The sequence below is a fragment of the Oncorhynchus gorbuscha genome, linkage group LG23 (genome assembly GCF_021184085.1).
Source record: "Oncorhynchus gorbuscha isolate QuinsamMale2020 ecotype Even-year linkage group LG23, OgorEven_v1.0, whole genome shotgun sequence".
Taxonomy (NCBI): domain Eukaryota; kingdom Metazoa; phylum Chordata; class Actinopteri; order Salmoniformes; family Salmonidae; genus Oncorhynchus; species Oncorhynchus gorbuscha.
The window spans coordinates 66,472,716-66,494,391 of NC_060195.1; the positions used below are offsets into that span (position 1 = coordinate 66,472,716).

Genomic DNA, 21,676 nt, shown 5'->3' on the forward strand with positions numbered 1-21,676 from the left:
AGAGACAGGAGATAACTGAGTCAGATAAGAGGTGGGTGAGGTATCTAGGGGGCTCTGAGGAGCTTAGGGGTGGGCTGTAAACCGGCTGCTATGTCTCATGGTGCTGTCACTGCCAGCTCTAACTACACTAGTCCTTCTGTCACTCCTATGAGGGGTACTAGGCCCCTTCTGTCACTAGGCCCCTTCTGTCCTTCTGTCACTCCATTGAGGGGTACTAGGCCCCTTCTGTCCTTCTGTCACTCCTATGAGGGGTACTAGGCCCCTTCTGTCACTAGGCCCCTTCTGTCCTTCTGTCACTCCATTGAGGGGTACTAGGCCCCTTCTGTCCTTCTGTCACTAGGCCCCTTCTGTCACTCCATTGAGGGGTACTAGGCCCCTTCTGTCCTTCTGTCACTAGGCCCCTTCTGTCCTTCTGTCACTCCATTGAGGGGTACTAGGCCCCTTCTGTCCTTCTGTCACTAGGCCCCTTCTGTCCTTCTGTCACTCCTATGAGGGGTACTAGGCCCCTTCTGTCCTTCTGTCACTAGGCCCCTTCTGTCCTTCTGTCACTAGGCCCCTTCTGTCACTCCTATGAGGGGTACTAGGCCCCTTCTGTCACTAGGCCCCTTCTGTCACTCCTATGAGGGGTACTAGGCCCCTTCTGTCACTAGGCCCCTTCTGTCACTCCTATGAGGGGTACTAGGCCCCTTCTGTCACTAGGCCCCTTCTGTCACTAGGCCCCTTCTGTCACTCCTATGAGGGGTACTAGGCCCCTTCTGTCACTAGGCCCCTTCTGTCACTAGGCCCCTTCTGTCACTCCTATGAGGGGTACTAGGCCCCTTCTGTCACTAGGCCCCTTCTGTCACTCCTATGAGGGGTACTAGGCCCCTTCTGTCACTAGGCCCCTTCTGTCACTAGGCCCCTTCTGTCACTCCTATGAGGGGTACTAGGCCCCTTCTGTCACTAGGCCCCTTCTGTCACTCCTATGAGGGGTACTAGGCCCCTTCTGTCACTAGGCCCCTTCTGTCACTAGGCCCCTTCTGTCACTCCTATGAGGGGTACTAGGCCCCTTCTGTCACTAGGCCCCTTCTGTCACTAGGCCCCTTCTGTCACTCCTATGAGGGGTACTAGGCCCCTTCTGTCACTAGGCCCCTTCTGTCACTAGGCCCCTTCTGTCACTCCTATGAGGGGTACTAGGCCCCTTCTGTCACTAGGCCCCTTCTGTCACTCCTATGAGGGGTACTAGGCCCCTTCTGTCACTAGGCCCCTTCTGTCACTCCTATGAGGGGTACTAGGCCCCTTCTGTCACTAGGCCCCTTCTGTCACTCCTATGAGGGGTACTAGGCCCCTTCTGTCACTAGGCCCCTTCTGTCACTAGGCCCCTTCTGTCACTCCTATGAGGGGTACTAGGCCCCTTCTGTCACTAGGCCCCTTCTGTCACTAGGCCCCTTCTGTCACTCCTATGAGGGGTACTAGGCCCCTTCTGTCACTAGGCCCCTTCTGTCACTCCTATGAGGGGTACTAGGCCCCTTCTGTCACTAGGCCCCTTCTGTCACTAGGCCCCTTCTGTCACTCCTATGAGGGGTACTAGGCCCCTTCTGTCACTAGGCCCCTTCTGTCACTAGGCCCCTTCTGTCACTCCTATGAGGGGTACTAGGCCCCTTCTGTCACTAGGCCCCTTCTGTCACTCCTATGAGGGGTACTAGGCCCCTTCTGTCACTAGGCCCCTTCTGACACTAGGCCCCTTCTGTCACTCCTATGAGGGGTACTAGGCCCCTTCTGTCACTAGGCCCCTTCTGTCACTCCTATGAGGGGTACTAGGCCCCTTCTGTCACTAGGCCCCTTCTGTCACTAGGCCCCTTCTGTCACTCCTATGAGGGGTACTAGGCCCCTTCTGTCACTAGGCCCCTTCTGTCACTAGGCCCCTTCTGTCACTCCTATGAGGGGTACTAGGCCCCTTCTGTCACTAGGCCCCTTCTGTCACTAGGCCCCTTCTGTCACTCCTATGAGGGGTACTAGGCCCCTTCTGTCACTAGGCCCCTTCTGTCACTCCTATGAGGGGTACTAGGCCCCTTCTGTCACTAGGCCCCTTCTGTCACTCCTATGAGGGGTACTAGGCCCCTTCTGTCACTAGGCCCCTTCTGTCACTCCTATGAGGGGTACTAGGCCCCTTCTGTCACTAGGCCCCTTCTGTCACTCCTATGAGGGGTACTAGGCCCCTTCTGTCACTAGGCCCCTTCTGTCACTAGGCCCCTTCTGTCACTCCTATGAGGGGTACTAGGCCCCTTCTGTCACTAGGCCCCTTCTGTCACTAGGCCCCTTCTGTCACTCCTATGAGGGGTACTAGGCCCCTTCTGTCACTAGGCCCCTTCTGTCACTCCTATGAGGGGTACTAGGCCCCTTCTGTCACTAGGCCCCTTCTGTCACTCCTATGAGGGGTACTAGGCCCCTTCTGTCACTAGGCCCCTTCTGTCACTCCTATGAGGGGTACTAGGCCCCTTCTGTCACTAGGCCCCTTCTGTCACTCCTATGAGGGGTACTAGGCCCCTTCTGTCACTCCTATGAGGGGTACTAGGCCCCTTCTGTCACTCCTATGAGGGGTACTAGGCCCCTTCTGTCACTAGGCCCCTTCTGTCACTCCTATGAGGGGTACTAGGCCCCTTCTGTCACTAGGCCCCTTCTGTCACTCCTATGAGGGGTACTAGGCCCCTTCTGTCACTCCTATGAGGGGTACTAGGCCCCTTCTGTCACTAGGCCCCTTCTGTCACTCCTATGAGGGGTACTAGGCCCCTTCTGTCACTAGGCCCCTTCTGTCACTCCTATGAGGGGTACTAGGCCCCTTCTGTCACTAGGCCCCTTCTGTCCTTCTGTCACTCCTATGAGGGGTACTAGGCCCCTTCTGTCACTAGGCCCCTTCTGTCACTCCTATGAGGGGTACTAGGCCCCTTCTGTCACTAGGCCCCTTCTGTCACTCCTATGAGGGGTACTAGGCCCCTTCTGTCACTCCTATGAGGGGTACTAGGCCCCTTCTGTCACTAGGCCCCTTCTGTCACTCCTATGAGGGGTACTAGGCCCCTTCTGTCACTAGGCCCCTTCTGTCACTCCTATGAGGGGTACTAGGCCCCTTCTGTCACTAGGCCCCTTCTGTCACTCCTATGAGGGGTACTAGGCCCCTTCTGTCACTAGGCCCCTTCTGTCACTCCTATGAGGGGTACTAGGCCCCTTCTGTCACTAGGCCCCTTCTGTCACTAGGCCCCTTCTGTCACTCCTATGAGGGGTACTAGGCCCCTTCTGTCACTAGGCCCCTTCTGTCACTAGGCCCCTTCTGTCACTAGGCCCCTTCTGTCACTAGGCCCCTTCTGTCACTCCTATGAGGGGTACTAGGCCCCTTCTGTCACTCCTATGAGGGGTACTAGGCCCCTTCTGTCACTAGGCCCCTTCTGTCACTCCTATGAGGGGTACTAGGCCCCTTCTGTCACTAGGCCCCTTCTGTCACTCCTATGAGGGGTACTAGGCCCCTTCTGTCACTAGGCCCCTTCTGTCACTCCTATGAGGGGTACTAGGCCCCTTCTGTCACTAGGCCCCTTCTGTCACTAGGCCCCTTCTGTCACTCCTATGAGGGGTACTAGGCCCCTTCTGTCACTAGGCCCCTTCTGTCACTAGGCCCCTTCTGTCACTCCTATGAGGGGTACTAGGCCCCTTCTGTCACTAGGCCCCTTCTGTCACTCCTATGAGGGGTACTAGGCCCCTTCTGTCACTAGGCCCCTTCTGTCACTCCTATGAGGGGTACTAGGCCCCTTCTGTCACTAGGCCCCTTCTGTCACTCCTATGAGGGGTACTAGGCCCCTTCTGTCACTCCTATGAGGGGTACTAGGCCCCTTCTGTCACTCCTATGAGGGGTACTAGGCCCCTTCTGTCACTAGGCCCCTTCTGTCACTCCTATGAGGGGTACTAGGCCCCTTCTGTCACTAGGCCCCTTCTGTCACTCCTATGAGGGGTACTAGGCCCCTTCTGTCACTAGACCCCTTCTGTCACTCCTATGAGGGGTACTAGGCCCCTTCTGTCACTCCTATGAGGGGTACTAGGCCCCTTCTGTCACTAGGCCCCTTCTGTCACTCCTATGAGGGGTACTAGGCCCCTTCTGTCACTAGGCCCCTTCTGTCACTCCTATGAGGGGTACTAGGCCCCTTCTGTCACTAGGTCCCTTCTGTCCTTCTGTCACTCCTATGAGGGGTACTAGGCCCCTTCTGTCACTAGGCCCCTTCTGTCACTCCTATGAGGGGTACTAGGCCCCTTCTGTCACTAGGCCCCTTCTGTCACTCCTATGAGGGGTACTAGGCCCCTTCTGTCACTCCTATGAGGGGTACTAGGCCCCTTCTGTCACTAGGCCCCTTCTGTCACTCCTATGAGGGGTACTAGGCCCCTTCTGTCACTAGGCCCCTTCTGTCACTCCTATGAGGGGTACTAGGCCCCTTCTGTCACTAGGCCCCTTCTGTCCTTCTGTCACTCCTATGAGGGGTACTAGGCCCCTTCTGTCACTAGGCCCCTTCTGTCACTAGGCCCCTTCTGTCACTCCTATGAGGGGTACTAGGCCCCTTCTGTCACTAGGCCCCTTCTGTCACTCCTATGAGGGGTACTAGGCCCCTTCTGTCACTAGGCCCCTTCTGTCACTCCTATGAGGGGTACTAGGCCCCTTCTGTCACTAGGCCCCTTCTGTCACTAGGCCCCTTCTGTCACTCCTATGAGGGGTACTAGGCCCCTTCTGTCACTAGGCCCCTTCTGTCACTAGGCCCCTTCTGTCACTCCTATGAGGGGTACTAGGCCCCTTCTGTCCTTCTGTCACTCCTATGAGGGGTACTAGGCCCCTTCTGTCACTAGGCCCCTTCTGTCACTAGGCCCCTTCTGTCACTCCTATGAGGGGTACTAGGCCCCTTCTGTCACTAGGCCCCTTCTGTCACTAGGCCCCTTCTGTCACTCCATTGAGGGGTACTAGGCCCCTTCTGTCACTAGGCCCCTTCTGTCCTTCTGTCACTCCATTGAGGGGTACTAGGCCCCTTATTAAACCAGAACAAACTCTCCACTCTATCCAAGGAAGTAACTGTTTCCACACGGCCATAGAAACACCTCAGTGACGATACAACATGACGTATTGTGCCAAGCCAGTCAAAGTCCCTCATTCAGCGTCTCAACTCATAACTCACAAGTTAAATTGGTCTTAAAAGAAGTTAGAGCAGGCAGCTTAATAGTTGTGGTGTGCCATAATTGCGGCACATTTATAAAATGTTCCACACGCAAATTACTCACTCAATGATTCAAAGGGTACTGTAAACAACCATGTTGACATAGAAACAAAATAGAGGACATGCAGAGAGGGCCTTGCATCTGCTGCAACTGAGAAAACACTCCAAAATCATGCTCATTACTACCAATTTACAGTGTACTATAACCCAAGCAAACATTAAACTCAAACTTCCATAACTAGAAACAAAATGTGATGTAAAACATAGGTATTCCCAACCTCTACACTACCACTACACAATAAAGAACAATTCAACTGAATTGAACAAAACTTTGTTAAAAACCACATCAGAAACATATGACACCTAGCAATTATGTCATTAGCCCTATCAACACCTGAGCCCTCACAGTCAACCCTTAGACCTGACTACTGTACTGTACTCACCAGCTGCTGTAATACCGCTCAGCCTATATCCTTCCCTTCATTTGGTCCTTTCTTTCACTCTCTGCTTCCCTCTTCTCTCGTTCCAACTCTGGTGACAGTTAGCTAACAAAAAGGTCCTGGCCAGGCTGTTCCACTCACTGCGTCCCCGTCTCCCTCGTTCTCTCTCCCTCGTTCTCTCGTTCCAACTCTGGTGACAGTTAGCTAACAAAAAGGGCTTTAGTCCTGGCCAGGGTGTTCCCCTCACTGCGTCCCCGTCTCCCTCGTTCTCTCTCCCTCTCTCTCTCGTTCTCTCTCTCTCTCTCGTTCTCTCTCTCTCTCTCGTTCTCTCTCTCTCTCTTTCTCTCTCTCTCTCTCTCTCTTTCTCTCTCTCTCTCTCTCTCTCTCTCTCTCTGTTGCCACCCAGCTATTCGAGACATGCCCGGGGCTGTGCTACAGCCAAATATGGGAGGAGGACCATAAACAAGGCCCACACCACAGCCTGCTGCTGTCACCGGCCACGGTGAACACACAGCAACACACACACACACAAACACAAACACAAACACACACACACACACACATAGTGCCAATAATCAAACTGCAAATGACTTTGCTATTCAAATCAAATGTTATTTGTCGCATACACATATTTAGCAGATGTTATTGCGGGTGTAGTGAAATCCTTGTGTTCCTAGCTCCAACAGCGCAGTAATATCTAACAATACACACAAGTCTAAAAAGTAAGAAATTAAGAAATATAGAAATATTAGGACAAGCAATGTCGGACTCCGGAGGATAAATATATATACCATGCATTCGGAAAATATTCAGGCTCTAGACTTTTTCCACATTTTGTTACGTTAGAGCCTTATTCTAAAATGCATTAAATAGTTCCTTTCCCTCATCAATCTACACAAAATACCACATAATGACAAAGAAAAACAGGTTTTAAGAAATATTTGCAAATGTGCCACAGCACAAAATGCTAGCTAATGTTCGAGAGCTATTTCCCTTGTTGGACCCCAGGTCAACAGCTGAGTACAGGGAAATTAGTGAAGGCCTATTAGTGAAGGAATATTGGTGAAGGACTATTGGTGAAGGGCTATTAGTGAAGGGCTATTAGTGAAGCACTATTAGTGAAGGATTATTAGTGAAGGACTATTAGTGAAGGACTATTAGTGAAAGCTTTTAGTGAAGGACTATTAGTGAAGGACTATTAGTGAAGGACTATTAGTGAAGGCCTATTCGTGAAGGACTATTGGTGAAGGACTTGGTGAAGGACTATTGGTGAAGGGCTATTAGTGAAGGCCTATTCGTGAAGGACTATTGGTGAAGGACTTGGTGAAGGACTATTGGTGAAGGGCTATTAGTGAAGGGCTATTAGTGAAGGACTATTAGTGAAGGACTATTAGTGAAGGATTATTAGTGAAGGACTATTAGTGAAGGACTATTAGTGAAAGCTTTTAGTGAAGGACTATTAGTGAAAGCTTTTAGTGAAGGACTATTAGTGAAGGACTATTAGTGAAGGACTATTAGTGAAGGACTATTAGTGAAGTCCTATTAGTGAAGGACTATTAGTGAAGTCCTATTAGTGAAGGACTATTAGTGAAGTCCTATTAGTGAAGGACTATTAGTTAAACACACACACACACATGCATGAACGCAGGCACACCCACTAATTTCTACACATTCACTAAAGTGGATGCACACATGTGCAAATAACTCACAACTAGTAACTATCCGACAATGCCCTTCACACATCTCAGCAGCACCCAGGCTAAAAGTGGACACAAACCCTCTGAACACCTTCATATTTGCAGATACATCATCAACACTTAGTGATGTATTATTCTACCAATAACCTTGTTATTCATACAGACCTTTTAAACAGGCTTATATTTCATATACTCCTTTCATCTGATTTCTACAAAGGTCATTGCAATATGTAAACAAAGATCTTACCAGGAGCTAGCCGTGACTGACACATACAGTTGAAGTCGGAAGTTCACATACACCTTAGCCAAATACATGTAAAAACTCTTTTTTTTTTTTTACAATTCCTGACATTTAATCCTAGTAAGAATTCCCTGTCTTAGGTCAGTTAGGATCACCACCTTATTTTAAGAATGTGAAATGTCAGAATAATAGTAGAGAGAATTATTTATTTCAGCTTTTATTTCCTTTATCACATTCCCAGTGGGTCAGAAGTTTACATACACTCAATTAGTATTTGGTAGCATTGCATTTAAATAGTTTACCTTGGGTCAAACGTTTTGGGTAGCCTTCCACAAGCTACCCATAATAAGTTGTGGGTGAACTTTGGCCCATTCCTCCTGACAGAGCTCGTGTAACGGAGTCAGGTTTGTAGGCCTCCTTGCTCGCACACACTTTTTCAGTGGTGTTTATACTTGCGTACTACTGTTTGTACAGATGAATACAGATGGTATCTTCAGGCGTTTGGAAATTGCTCCCAATGATGAACCAGACTTGTGGTGGTCTACAATTTATTTTCCAAGGTCTTGGCTGATTTCTTTTGATACAGTGAATTTTACGTGAAATAATCTGTCTGTAAACAATTGTTGGAAAAATTACTTGTGTCATGCACTGAGTAGATGTCCTAACCGACTTGCCAAAACTATAGTTTGTAATGAACAAGACATGTGTGGAGTGGTTGGAAAACTAGTTTTAATGACTCCAACCTAAGTGTATGTAAACTTCCGACTTCAACTGTATATACATCAACGCTCCAGGGTGGAACAGCCATTTAGGACTAGGACTAGCTACCACACGGACAAATAACACCGCCCTAATACTTTTAATGACATGTGACGAGTGACCAGAGTCCACTGGAGCACACAGCATCACGACAGTTATGGGAAAACCCTCCATTTGTCCATAACCTAATGAAAGCTAGGCTACACAGCGTAGCTTGTCCATCTGCATGTTAGCCATTAGTCTAGTGCCTAAAAACTGGTCCCTCATCGACATTCACCTGACCTGTCGACCGCAACACTGTGATCAAAAGAGGAGGAAGAGAGAGAGGGAGGGAAAGAGAGAGGGAGGGGAGAGGGCGGTGTTTTCAGAACAGACCCCTTGGTGAAGAAACGTTGAGGTGGGCCAACAAGCAGCTAGCGACCGGTCTTGAACCCTCACTCCAGAACCCAAGCTGAAGCCCTTGAGAGAGGGAGGGAAAGAGAGGAAGGGAAAGAGAGAGAGGAAGGGTATTTTCAGAGTAGACCCCTTGGCGGAGAAACATTGAGGTGGGTAGCAAAGCAGCTAGCAAACGAACGAACCCTAGCTCAAAACCCAAGCCCAGCCTTGGAACACAGACATCTTCCTTCAACCTATAAAACCACTTGAGCTTTCACAGAGGTTCACTTTCAGCCGAAGACAAATTGAATGGTGGGCACACAATGTTCTAGCACCATGTACTGAACCCACATTTTTCAGATCCAATCCAACTGCTAAGGAAGCAAAGCCTGCAATTAGCTAAACGAGGGGACTGGCAGAATGCTTTCTGCTGAGCCAACCAGAACCAAACATCTAGTCCATTCAATTAGGATCAAACTGCCAACACCAGCATTTCCCAATGACCTTCTTTACATAGCAATTACCACAAGAGCTCTCCAGAGAGTTGAATATGATATAATACAGTGGTTTCTATTCAAGACATGGGGCATGTTGGAGCGTATTACCGCTGCACCAAAATGGCTGCCGAGGGCCTAGCTTGACATGATGGCTACTTCATGGCCTGTGCTCTGGTGCAACTGCCTCCTCTCTCTCTCCACTTGGGGCATATGGATGGCATAAGATAGGGTGCCCACTGCCCTCACTGTATTCATTGTCTTGTCCCGTCCACAATACTAATCAATAGGGACCATGATGAATGATGTCAGCCCCGGTGAGGGCTATGGAATGGGGCGGTGGGACTGCAGAAGCAGAGGGGTAAGGTGGAGGAGGTGGAGGAGGAAGGGGAGTAGAGGTGAGAGGAGGTGAGCAGGAGTTTGGTGTGGGGTCCCGTCATCTCCTGACCCCCAGCCCTAGCCCCTTGCACACCCACACTGTGAGCTGGGTGGGGGGTGGTGGTGGGAGGGGGGAGTGCAGAGGTTCGGGTTACCAGCAGAGCGACTGACTACCACCTATTTCTGCAGCAGCTATTTAAAGGAGTGATTGACAGGTGTGTGTGGGGAGAGGGTGCTTTATGGCATGGGGTCCGCTCCTGCAGCTAAGACGGGCGGGAGAGGAAAGGGGGTAGATAGGGGGAAAGGATGGGAACAAGAGGAGGCAAGAGGGGTAGGGTAAGGTAGTGACTAGATTGGCCATGCTTAAACAGACAAAAGTGAATAGCAATATGTGAAATCTAAATGTCTGAACTGTTGAGGAAGACCAGTAGAAGTACCAGTAGAATGCCAGTGGAAGTACCAGTAGAATGCCAGTGGAAGTACCAGTAGAATGCCAGTAAAAGTACCAGTAGAATGCCAGTGGAAGTACCAGTAGAATGCCAGTGGAAGTACCAGTAGAATGCCAGTGGAAGTACCAGTGGAGTGCCAGTGGAAGTACCAGTAGAATGCCAGTGGAAGTACCAGTAGAATGTCAGTGGAAGTACCAGTAGAATGCCAGTGGAAGTACCAGTAGAATGTCAGTGGAAGTACCAGTAGAATGCCAGTGGAAGTACCAGTGGAGTGCCAGTGGAAGTACCAGTAGAATGCCAGTAGAAGTACCAGTAGAATGTCAGTGGAAGTACCAGTAGAATGCCAGTGGAAGTACCAGTAGAGTGCCAGTGGAAGTACCAGTAGAATGCCAGTGGAAGTACCAGTGGAGTGCCAGTGGAAGTACCAGTAGAATGCCAGTGGAAGTACCAGTAGAATGCCAGTGGAAGTACCAGTGGAATGCCAGTGGAAGTACCAGTGGAATGCCAGTGGAATTACCAGTAGAATGCCAGTGGAAGTACCAGTGGAATGCCAGTGGAAGTACCAGTAGAATGCCAGTGGAAGTACCAGTAGAATGCCAGTGGAAGTACCAGTAGAATGCCAGTGGAAGTACCAGTGGAATGCCAGTGGAAGTACCAGTAGAATGCCAGTGGAAGTACCAGTAGAATGCCAGTCGAAGTACCAGTAGAATGCCAGTGGAAGTACCAGTGGAAGTACCAGTGGAATGCCAGTGGGAGTACCAGTGGAAGTACCAGTGGAAGTGCCATGTACCTAAATGCTGTGGCCTCTCATTATCACCATCATTTACCAAACACCAGGGGCTCTATAGGAACACCTGCTGTCCAAGGAGAGGACTGTGTTCCCCACAACTAATCAAGGGTTGCATCACACAGTAACACCAGAAAGTCCCTAACTGTACAGTGTGATATGGCTCTAGATGGCTCTCATGGCTCTACCACCGCAAGGAGGCATTCATTACATTTCATGAAAATTTTCTCAAAATAGGGCTACTTAATGTTAGATCCCTTACTTCAAAGGCAATTATAGTCAATGAACTAATCACTGATCATAATCTTGATGTGATTGGCCTGACTGAAACATGGCTTAAGCCTGATGAATTTACTGTGTTAAATGAGGCCTCACCTCCTGGCTACACTAGTGACCATATCCCCCGTGCATCCCGCAAAGGCGGAGGTGTTGCTAACATTCACGATAGCAAATTTCAATTTACAAAAAAAAAAATGACGTTTTCGTCTTTTGAGCTTCTAGTCATGAAATCTATGCAGCCTACTCAATCACTTTTTATAGCTACTGTTTACAGGCCTCCTGGGCCATATACTGCGTTCCTCACTGAGTTCCCTGAATTCCTATCGGACCTTGTAGTCATAGCAGATAATATTCTAATCTCTGGTGACTTTAATATTCACATGGAAAAGTCCACAGACCCACTCCAAAAGGCTTATGGAGCCATCATCGACTCAGTGGGTTTTGTCCAACATGTCTCTGGACCCACTCACTGTCACAGTCATACGCTGGACCTAGTTTTGTCCCATGGAATAAATGTTGTGGATCTTAACGTTTTTACTCATAATTCTGGACTATCGGACCACTATTTTATTATGTTTGCAATTGCAACAAATAATCTGCTCAGACCCCAACCAAGGAACATCAAAAGTCGTGCTATAAATTCACAGACAACACAAAGATACCTTGATGTCCTTCCAGATTCCCTCTGTCTACCCAAGGATGCCAGAGGACAAAAATCAGTTAACCACCTAACTGAGGAACTCAATTTAACCTTGCGCAATACCCTAGATGCAGTTGCACCCCTAAAAACGAAAACTTTTCTCATAAGAAACTAGCTCCCTGGTACACAGAAAATACCCGAGCTCTGAAGCAAGCTTCCAGAAAATTGGAATGGAAATGGCGCCACACCAAACTGGAAGTCTTCCGACTAGCTTGGAAAGACAGTACCGTGCAGTACCGAAGAGCCCTTACTGCTGCTCGATCATCCTATTTTTCTAACTTAATTGAGGAAAATAAGAACAATCCGAAATTCCTTTTTGATACTGTCGCAAAGCTAACTAAAAAGCAGCATTCCCCAAGAGAGGATGACTTTCACTTTAGCAGTGATAAATTCATGAACTTCTTTGAGGAAAAGATTATGATTATTAGAAAGCAAATTACGGACTCCTCTTTAAATCTGCGTATTCCTTCAAAGCTCAGTTGTCCTAAGTCTGCACAACTCTCCCAGGACCTAGGATCAAGAGAGACGCTGAAGTGTTTTAGTACTATATCTCTTGACACAATGATGAAAATAATCAAGGCCTCTAAACCTTCAAGCTGCATACTGGACCCTATTCCAACTAAACTACTGAAAGAGCTGCTTCCTGTGCTTGGCCCTCCTATGTTGAACATAATAAACGGCTCTCTATCCACCGGATGTGTACCAAACTCAGTAAAAGTGGCAGTAATAAAGCCTCTCTTGAAAAAGCCAAACCTTGACCCAGAAAATATAAAAAACTATCGGCCTATATCGAATCAAAATTTTTAGAAAAGGCTGTTGCGCAGCAACTTACTGCCTTCCTGAAGACAAACAATGTATACGAAATGCTTCAGTCTGGTTTTAGACCCCATCATAGCACTGAGACGGCACTTGTGAAGGTGGTAAATTACATTTTAATGGCATCGGACCGAGGCTCTGCATCTGTCCTCGTGCTCCTAGACCTTAGTGCTGCTTTTGATACCATCGATCACCACAGTCTTTTGGAGAGATTGGAAACCCAAATTGGTCTACACAGACAAGTTCTGGCCTGGTTTAGATCTTATCTGTCGGAAAGATATGTTTGTCTCTGTGAATGGTTTGTCCTCTGACAAATCAACCGTAAATTTCTGTGTTCCTCAAGGTTCCGTTTTAGGACCACTATTGTTTTCACTATATATTTTACCTCTTGGGGATGTTATTCAAAAACATAATGTTAACTTTCACTGCTATGCGGATGACACACAGCTGTACATTTCAATGAAACATGGTGAAGCCCCAAAATTGCCCTTGCTAGAAGCATGTGTTTCAGACATAAGGAAGTGGATGGCTGCAAACTTTCAACTTTTAAACTCGGACAAAACAGAGATGCTTGTTCTAGGTCCCAAGAAACAAAGAGATCTTCTGTTGAATCTGACAATTAATCTTAATGGTTGTACAGTCGTCTCAAATAAAACTGTGAAGGACCTCGGCGTTACTCTGGACCCTGATCTCTCTTTTGAAGAACATATCAAGACCATTTAAAGGACAGCTTTTTTCCATCTACGTAACATTGCAAAAATCAGAAACTTTCAGTCCAAAAATGATGCAGAAAAATGTATCCATGCTTTTGTCACTTCTAGGTTAGACTACTGCAATGCTCTACTTTCCGGCTACCCGGATAAAGCACTAAATATACATCAGTTGGTGCAAAATGCTGCTAAAATCCTGACTAGAACCAAACAATTTGATCATATTACTCCAGTGCTAGCCTCTCTACACTGGCTTCCTGTCAAAGCGAGGGCTGATTTCAAGGTTTTACTGCTAACCTACAAAGCATTACATGGGCTTGCTCCTGCTATCTCTCTGATTTGGTCCTGCCGTACATACCTACATGTACGCTACGGTCACAAGACGCAGGCCTCCTAATTGTCCCTAAAATTTCTAAGCAAACAGCTGGAGGCAGGGCTTTCTCCTATAGAGCTCCATTTTTATGGAACAGTCTGCCTACCCATGTCAGAGACGCAAACTCTGTCTCAACCTTTAAGTCTTTACTGAAGACTCATCTCTTCAGTGGGTCATATGATTGAGTGTAGTCTGGCCCAGGAGTGTGAAGGTGAACGTAAAGGCTCTGGAGCAACGAACCGCCCTTGCTGTCGTGGCCTGGCCGGTTCCCCTTTTTCCACTGGGATTCTCTGTCACTGGCTTACTGGGGCTCTCTCATGCCGTCCCTGGAAGGGGTGCGTCACCTGAGTGGGTTGATTCACTGATGTGGTCATCCTGTCTGGGTTGGCGCCCCCCCTTGGGTTGTGCCATGGCGGAGATCTTTGTGGGCTATACTCAGCCTTGTCTCAGGATGGTAAGTTGGTGGTTGAAGATATTCCTCTAGTGGTGTGGGGGCTGTGCTTTGGCAAAGTGGGTGGGGTTATATCCTTCCTGTTTGGCCCTGTCCGGGGGTGTCCTCGGATGGGGCCACAGTGTCTCCTGACACCTCCTGTCTCAGCCTCCAGTATTTATGCTGCAGTAGTTTATGTGTCGGGGGGCTAGGGTCAGTTTGTACTTCACCTGTCCTATACGGTGTCCTGTGTGAATCTAAGTGTGTGTTCTCTAATTCTCTCATTCTCTCTTTCTTTCTCTCTCTCGGAGGACCTGAGCCCTAGGACCATGCCCCAGGACTACCTGACATGATGATTCCTTGCTGTCCCCAGTCCACCTGGCCGTGCTGCTGCTCCAGTTTCAACTGTTCTGCCTTATTATTATTCGACCATGCTGGTCATTTATGAACATTTGAACATCTTGGCCATGTTCTGTTATAATCTCCACCCGGCACAGCCAGAAGAGGACTGGCCACCCCACATATGCTCTCTCTAATTCTCTCTTTCTTTCTTTCTCTCTCTCGGAGGACCTGAGCCCTAGGACCATGCCCCAGGACTACCTGACATGATGACTCCTTGCTGTCCGCAGTCCACCTGGCCGTGCTGCTGCTCCAATTTCAACTGTTCTGCCTTATTATTATTCGACCATGCTGGTCATTTATGAACATTTTAACATCTTGGCCATGTTCTGTTATAATCTCCACCCGGCACAGCCAGAAGAGGACTGGCCACCCCACATAGCCTGGTTCCTCTCTAGGTTTCTTCCTAGGTTTTGGCCTTTCTAGGGAGTTTTTCCTAGCCACCGTGCTTCTACACCTGCATTGCTTGCTGTTTGGGGTTTTAGGCTGGGTTTCTGTACAGCACTTTGAGATATCAGCTGATGTACGAAGGGCTATATAAATAGATTTGATTTTATTTGATATTGGCCAATTATCACTCCGTTCTGCTGTTGAGGTATACTGCTAGCCAACTGGAGGTCAGCCAACACCCTTTGGTTTCTTCTAGACTGTGAAGGGGGGGTCTACTGATTTACATGTCAACATCTGCCTGATGAGTCCGTTACTTGTGGATGTATGAGTGTGTGTGCGTAAGTGTGTGTGTGTGTGGATGTATGAGTGTGTGTGCGTAAGTGTGTGTGTGTGTGGATGTATGAGTGTGTGTGCGTAAGTGTGTGTGTGTGTGAGTGAGTGAGCAGGCCCAAGGCCCTCATGTGTGTGTGTGTGTGTGTGTGGATGTATGAGTGTGTGTGCGTAAGTGTGTGTGTGTGTGTGTGTGTGTGTGTGTGTGTGTGTGTGTGTGTGTGTGTGTGTGTGTGTGTGTGTGTGTGTGTGTGTGTGTGTGTGTGTGTGTGTGTGTTAGTGAGCAGGCCCAAGGCCCTCGTGTGTGTGTGTGTGTGTGTGTGTGTGTGGTGTGGTGTGTGTGAGAGAGAGAGAGAGAGAGAGAGAGAGAGAGAGAGAGAGAGAGAGAGAGAGAGAGAGAGAGAGAGAGAGAGAGAGAGAGAGAGAGAGAGAGAGAGAGAGAGAGAGAGAGAGAGAGAGAGAGAGAGCAGGCCCAAGGCCCTCATGTGTGTGTGTGTAAATTATTTAAATAACAATACTTTAAACTACTACTTTAATATTTTGGGGGGGTATCTGTACTTTACCATTTAACTTTAACTTTTAATTCACTATGTTCATGATGAAAATAATATACTTTTACAATTTTCTCTGACACCCAAAAGTACTCATTATATTTTAAATGCTTAGCAGGACAGGAAAATGGTCCCAATCACAGATTTCTCAAGAGAACATCCCTGGTCATCCCTAATGCCTCTGATCTGGCGGACTCTGTAAATACAAATGATTAGTTTGCAAAGGATGTCTGAGTGTTGGAGACCCTGGCTATACGTCAACAACAAAAAAACAAGAAAATGGTTCTGTCTGGTTTGTTAAATATAAGGAATTTGAAATGATTTTGATACTTAAGTATATTTAAAACCAAATACTTTAGACTTGTACTGAAATAGTATTTTACTAGGTGGCTTTCACTTTTCCATTAAGCACGGGAGGTTGGTGTCACCTTAATTGGGGAGGTGGGCTCGTGATAATGGCTGGAGCGGCATTAGTGGAATGGTATCAAATACATCAAACATTCGGTTTGTAGGTGTTTGATGCCATTCCATTTGCTCTGTTACGGCTAATATTATGAGCCATCCTCCCCTCAGCAACCTCCAGTGCTATTAAGGTTTCTTTTTTTATGACAACTGGGTACTTTTTCCACCACTGTGTGTGTGTGTGTGTGTGTGTGTGTGTGTGTGTGTGTGTGTGTGTGTGTGTGTGTGTGTGTGTGTGTGTGTGTGTGTGTGTGTGTGTGTGTGTGTGTGTGTGTGTGTGTGTGTGTGTGTGTGTGATCTTGGTGCTCACCATCTCCTGTATCCTCGCAGCCCCTGTTGAAGTTCTCGTAGGAGTCCCAGCGGATGAGGGGGTCTTGGGTATTGTAGTCCACCGACACTTGTGGGCCATTCTCAAGGTGGCCCATTCCTGAGAGACACAAAGCCAGCTGGGTAATGCAGTCTTTAACCCATTAATATCCATAACAGAAATACAATATAACATGTACTCTCTGCGTAGCCACATGCAGTTAACTATGCAACACAACAATCAATTAACACCAATCCATGCTGTGCTGCATTACCTTATGGTACTAACTATAGTTTGTGTATACATTATTACATGTAGCATGCATTGAAGCATTCAACTTTAAATACACTGATTACCTGTACCTTTGATTTTCTCAGGTCCGAAGGAGAAGACAAATTCCACTTTCCCATATTCTGGAAATCTCTCATCTGTGTAGTGACACACATTAAACGACAATCAATTTCACATTTTTACAGAGGCCAGGTAATACAGTAGAGGCGCGAACATGTGTACGCACTTCAACAAACACAGGTACACACGTACACACACACATTAAACAACAATCAATTTAAACATTTTGGGAGAGGCCACATAGGTACATACACACACAAACATGTGTACGCACTCCTACAAAGACACACACACACACACCCAGTCACCCACGCACACATACAGTCACCCACACACACAGTCACCCACACATACACACACACACACACACACACACACACACACACACACACACACACACACACACACACACACACACACACACACACACACACACACACACACACACACACACACACACACACACACACACACACACACACACACACACACACACACACAGTCACCCACCCATACACACACACACACACACAGTCACCCACACATACACACACATACCTTTAAAAGTCTGATCCAGTTCATTCTTCCCGAAGACCACTCCCAGGTCGTGGATGGCACAGGTGTGGAACTGCACTCTGAATATCACATCCCTAATGGGGCTCCGGAAACGCTTGTGGTAACACTTCAACTGGAGGAGGAGGAGGAGGAAGAGGAGGAGAAGGAAGAGGAGGAGGAGGAGGAAGGGGAGGAGGGGGAGGAGGAGGAGGAGGAGGAGGAGGAGGAGGAGGAGGAGGAGGAGGAGGAGGAGGAGGAGGAGGAGGAGGAGGAGGAGGAGGAGGAGGAGGAGGAGGAGGAGGAGGCGAGAGTAAGCATATAACCGGACATCAAGACAAGGACTTTTGTTACAGTCAAACCAGACGAGGGAAACAGTCCAGATTGCCAAACTCATGGTCTATATCTTCAGGCCTAAACCCTGCTGGTCCTAGAGATCAGACCATGGATCCCCACCAGAACAGAACATGGTCAGTACAATGGAGGCATGTTCTGATGGGGAGGCACGTCTAGAGAGAAAGAGAGAGACAAAGACGGACAAAGAGAGAGAGAGAGACAATTTCCTGCAACAAATGTTTCACTGTAATAGTGAAGGTGTAAACTTGGCAGTAGAAAACCTAAACATGTTTGACCTCTCAGCTTCCCGATCAAATAAAAAATGGTCAAGCAGACAACCAAAGATAATTAACAACAATGACAAATGATTTGATGATGAATGCAAAAATCTAAGAAAGAAATTGAGAAACCTGTCCAACCAAAAACATAGAGAACCAGAAAACCTGAGTCTACGCCTTCACTATGGTGAATCACTAAAACAATACAGAAATACACTACGGAAAAAGAAGGAACAGCATGTCAGAAATCAGCTCAATGTAATTGAAGAATCCATAGAATCAAATCACTTCTGGGAAAATTGGAAAACACTAAACAAACAACAACACAAAGGGTTATCTATCCAAAACGGAGATATATGGATAAACCACTTCGCCAATCTTTTTGGCTCTATAACAAAGAACAAACAGCAAAAGCACATACACTACCATTCAAAAGTTTGGGGTCACTTAGAAATGTCCTTGTTTTTGAAAGAAAAGCTAATATTTTTTTGTCCATTAAAATAACATCACATTTATCAGAAATACAGTGTAGACATTGTTAATGTTGTAAATGACTATTGTAGCTGGAAACGGCAGATTTGTTATGGAATATCTATGTGTACAGGTGTACAGAGGCCCATTATCAGCAACCATCACTCCTGTGTTCCAATGGCACATTGTGTTAGCTAATCCAAGTTTATAATTTTAAAAGTCTAATTGATCATTAGAAAACCCTTTTTGCAATTATGTTAGCACAGCAGAAAACTGTTGTTCTGATTAAAGAAGCAATAAATCTGGCCTTCTTTAGACTAGTTGAGTATCTGGAGCATCAGCAATTACAGGCTCAAAATGGCCAGACACAAATAACATTCTTCTGAATCTCGTCAGTCTATTCTTGTTGTGAGAAATGAAGGCTATTCCTTGTGAGAAATTTCCAAGAAACTGAAGATCTCATATAAAGCTGTGTACTATTTCCTTCACAGAACAGCACAAACGGGCTCTAACCAGAATAGAGGGAGTGGGAGGCCCCGGTGCACAACTGAGGAAGCGGACGAGTACATTAGAGTGTCTAGTTTGAGAAACAGACGCCTCACAAGTCCTCAACTGGCAGCTTCATTAAATAGTACCCGTAAAACAACAGTTTAATGTCAACAGTGAAGAGGCGACTCCGGGATGCTGGCCTTCTAGGTAAAACACCAGATAATGCATGCACAGCAGAAACTTTGTATTGATTTGGCTCTCAAGAGAAGACAGGCTATGTGCACACTGCCAACAAAATGGGGTGGAAAATGAGCTGCACTTCCTAACCTCCATATTAGAGACACATATTTCCCTCAGATTACACAGATCCACAAAAAAATCCAAAACTAATCTAATCTTGATAAACTCACAAATCTATTGGGTAAAATTCCACAGTGTGCCATCACAGCAGGAAAATGTGTGACCTGTTGCCACAAGAAACGGGCAACCAGTGAAGAACAAACACCATTGTAAATACAACCCATATTTATGTTTACAACACTGTATATAGATATACTATGACATTTGAAATGTCTTTATTCTTTTGGATATTTTGTGAGAGTAATGTTTCCACTTCTGGAAATGTAAACATATCTTTCCCATGCCAATAAAGCCCTTAAATCGAATTGAGGAATTGAGAGAGAGAGAGAGAGAGAGAGAGAGAGAGAGAGAGAGAGAGAGAGAGAGAGAGAGAGAGAGAGAGAGAGAGAGAGAGAGAGAGAGAGAGAGAGAGAGAGAGAGAGAGAGAGAGAGAGAGAGAGAGAGAGAGAGAGAGAGAGAGAGAGAGAGAGAGAAATATGATGGATATGGTGGAATATGAAAAAAAGTCAACCTTCAACAGTTACAGTATATGAACCTACTGTAAGGCCACTAATGGCTCTAAGGCCAACACAACACAACATACAGTACAACCACAACACCTGTACATTTGATGACAAAATATGTGCTTCTTACCAAAATGTCTCCCTTTAGGAGCAGGCCAGGTTCAATGGTGATGCAGATACTGGTGTGACTGTCCCCTTGTACGTTACTGTGGAAATAATTCAGATGAAAACCATTACAAACACTTTAAACCGTTTTGCTCTTCTTCTTAAGAGCCTGTCCCGAATCAGTTATCAAAAGTCAGATTGTAAATGGATGTGTGTGTGTGTGTGTGTGTGTGTGTGTGTGTGTGTGTGTGTGTGTGTGTGTGTGTGTGTGTGTGTGTGTGTGTGTGTGTGTGTGTGTGTGTGTGTGTGTGTGTGTGTGTGTGTGTGTGTGTGTGTGTGTGTGTGTGTGTGTGTGGTGGGGGGGGGTTCATTTCCATGTGGTGTTGTTTTGGTCGTGAGGACCCTGGATGGAGAAGGTGGGTCAGTGAGGTGGGGGTTACGGTATCCCTCCCTGTACACATTGAACCCTAGAGCTGTGTCACTGACAATCTATCTGCCTGCCTGCCCCACCAGCACACACTGACACACACTCTTGAAAGTACTGTGGACTGAGTGGGAGAGAAGGAAAGAGGGATAGAGTGACAGAATCTGAGAGGAGAGAAAACAAGCCCCCTGAAAGACAAATCAACCCACAATGCAACAGATAAAAAGTAAAGAAACATACTATATCCCTGATGTGTAGACTGGCTGCATCGCCTGGTAAATCTTCAGGAAAGGACGACAACCTGCGAGGGAAAGAAAGAAGAAAAGAAGAAAAAGTATTCCAAAATGAAACAATTATTTATACTCATTGAATGAAAGGCATTGAAGAAAAAAATAAGGTACAAAAAAATGAATCATTAATAATCTCTAATAATGAAATAAAGGCTCTCCTGTTGCAGACTCACCTCCTTTGGACTCGAAGTTGGGGATGCCGTGCATGATGACGTGGTGCAGGAACAGAGGCTTGTTGTTAATCTTGATGTGGCCAGAGAGCAGACCACTGAAGTAACGCACATACCTACACACATCCACACAACACAGTCACAGCGTGAAACAGAGGGACAACCCTTCAATGTCATGCACCATGAGTCTGGCAAGCAAGACTAGCAAGCACGCCCCATCTATTATCAAAGAGGCTTCGCACACTATGGAGATGTCAGAGTGAATTGGAGTGTATGAGCACCAGGCCGCTCTGTCTGCCAGGCAGGGGAATGTTGTGTTGTGTTGGTGAGCTCTGCCTGCCAGGCAGGGGAATGTTGTGTTGGTGAGCTCTGCCTGCCAGGCAGGGGAATGTAGTGTTGTGTTGGTGAGCTCTGCCTAACAGGCAGGGGAATGTTGTGTTGTGTTGGTGAGCTCTGCCTGCCAGGCAGGGGAATGTAGTGTTGTGTTGGTGAGCTCTGCCTAACAGGCAGGGGAATGTTGTGTTGTGTTGGTGAGCTCTGCCTGCCAGGCAGAGGTATGTAGTGTTGTGTTGGTGAGCTCTGTCTGTCAGGCAGGGGAATGTTGTGTTGTGTTGGTGAGCTCTGCCTGCCAGGCAGGGGAATGTAGTGTTGTGTTGGTGAGCTCTGCCTAACAGGCAGGGGAATGTTGTGTTGTGTTGGTGAGCTCTGCCTGCCAGGCAGAGGTATGTAGTGTTGTGTTGGTGAGCTCTGTCTGTCAGGCA

At 47.2% G+C, this 21,676-nt stretch overlaps 1 protein-coding gene across 15 annotated transcripts in view; it reads right to left on the bottom strand.

Moving 5' to 3' along the window:
• Positions 1–21,676, bottom strand: part of LOC124011440 (tensin-like) — a 335,052-nt gene that overhangs the window by 28,994 nt on the left and 284,382 nt on the right. For 12 of the 15 annotated variants that reach the window (XM_046324825.1, XM_046324821.1, XM_046324823.1 and 9 more), the window contains 7 exons: positions 20,919–21,031; positions 20,696–20,756; positions 20,057–20,132; positions 17,496–17,625; positions 16,943–17,014; positions 16,590–16,706; positions 8,732–8,815 (listed from right to left, as the gene is read on the bottom strand). In XM_046324825.1, the coding sequence (XP_046180781.1) occupies positions 8,732–8,815; positions 16,590–16,706; positions 16,943–17,014; positions 17,496–17,625; positions 20,057–20,132; positions 20,696–20,756; positions 20,919–21,031 (653 nt within the window). The remainder of the gene's footprint in view (positions 1–8,731; positions 8,816–16,589; positions 16,707–16,942; positions 17,015–17,495; positions 17,626–20,056; positions 20,133–20,695; positions 20,757–20,918; positions 21,032–21,676) is intronic. The other 3 variants (XM_046324818.1, XM_046324827.1, XM_046324828.1) reach the window with 3 other exon arrangements.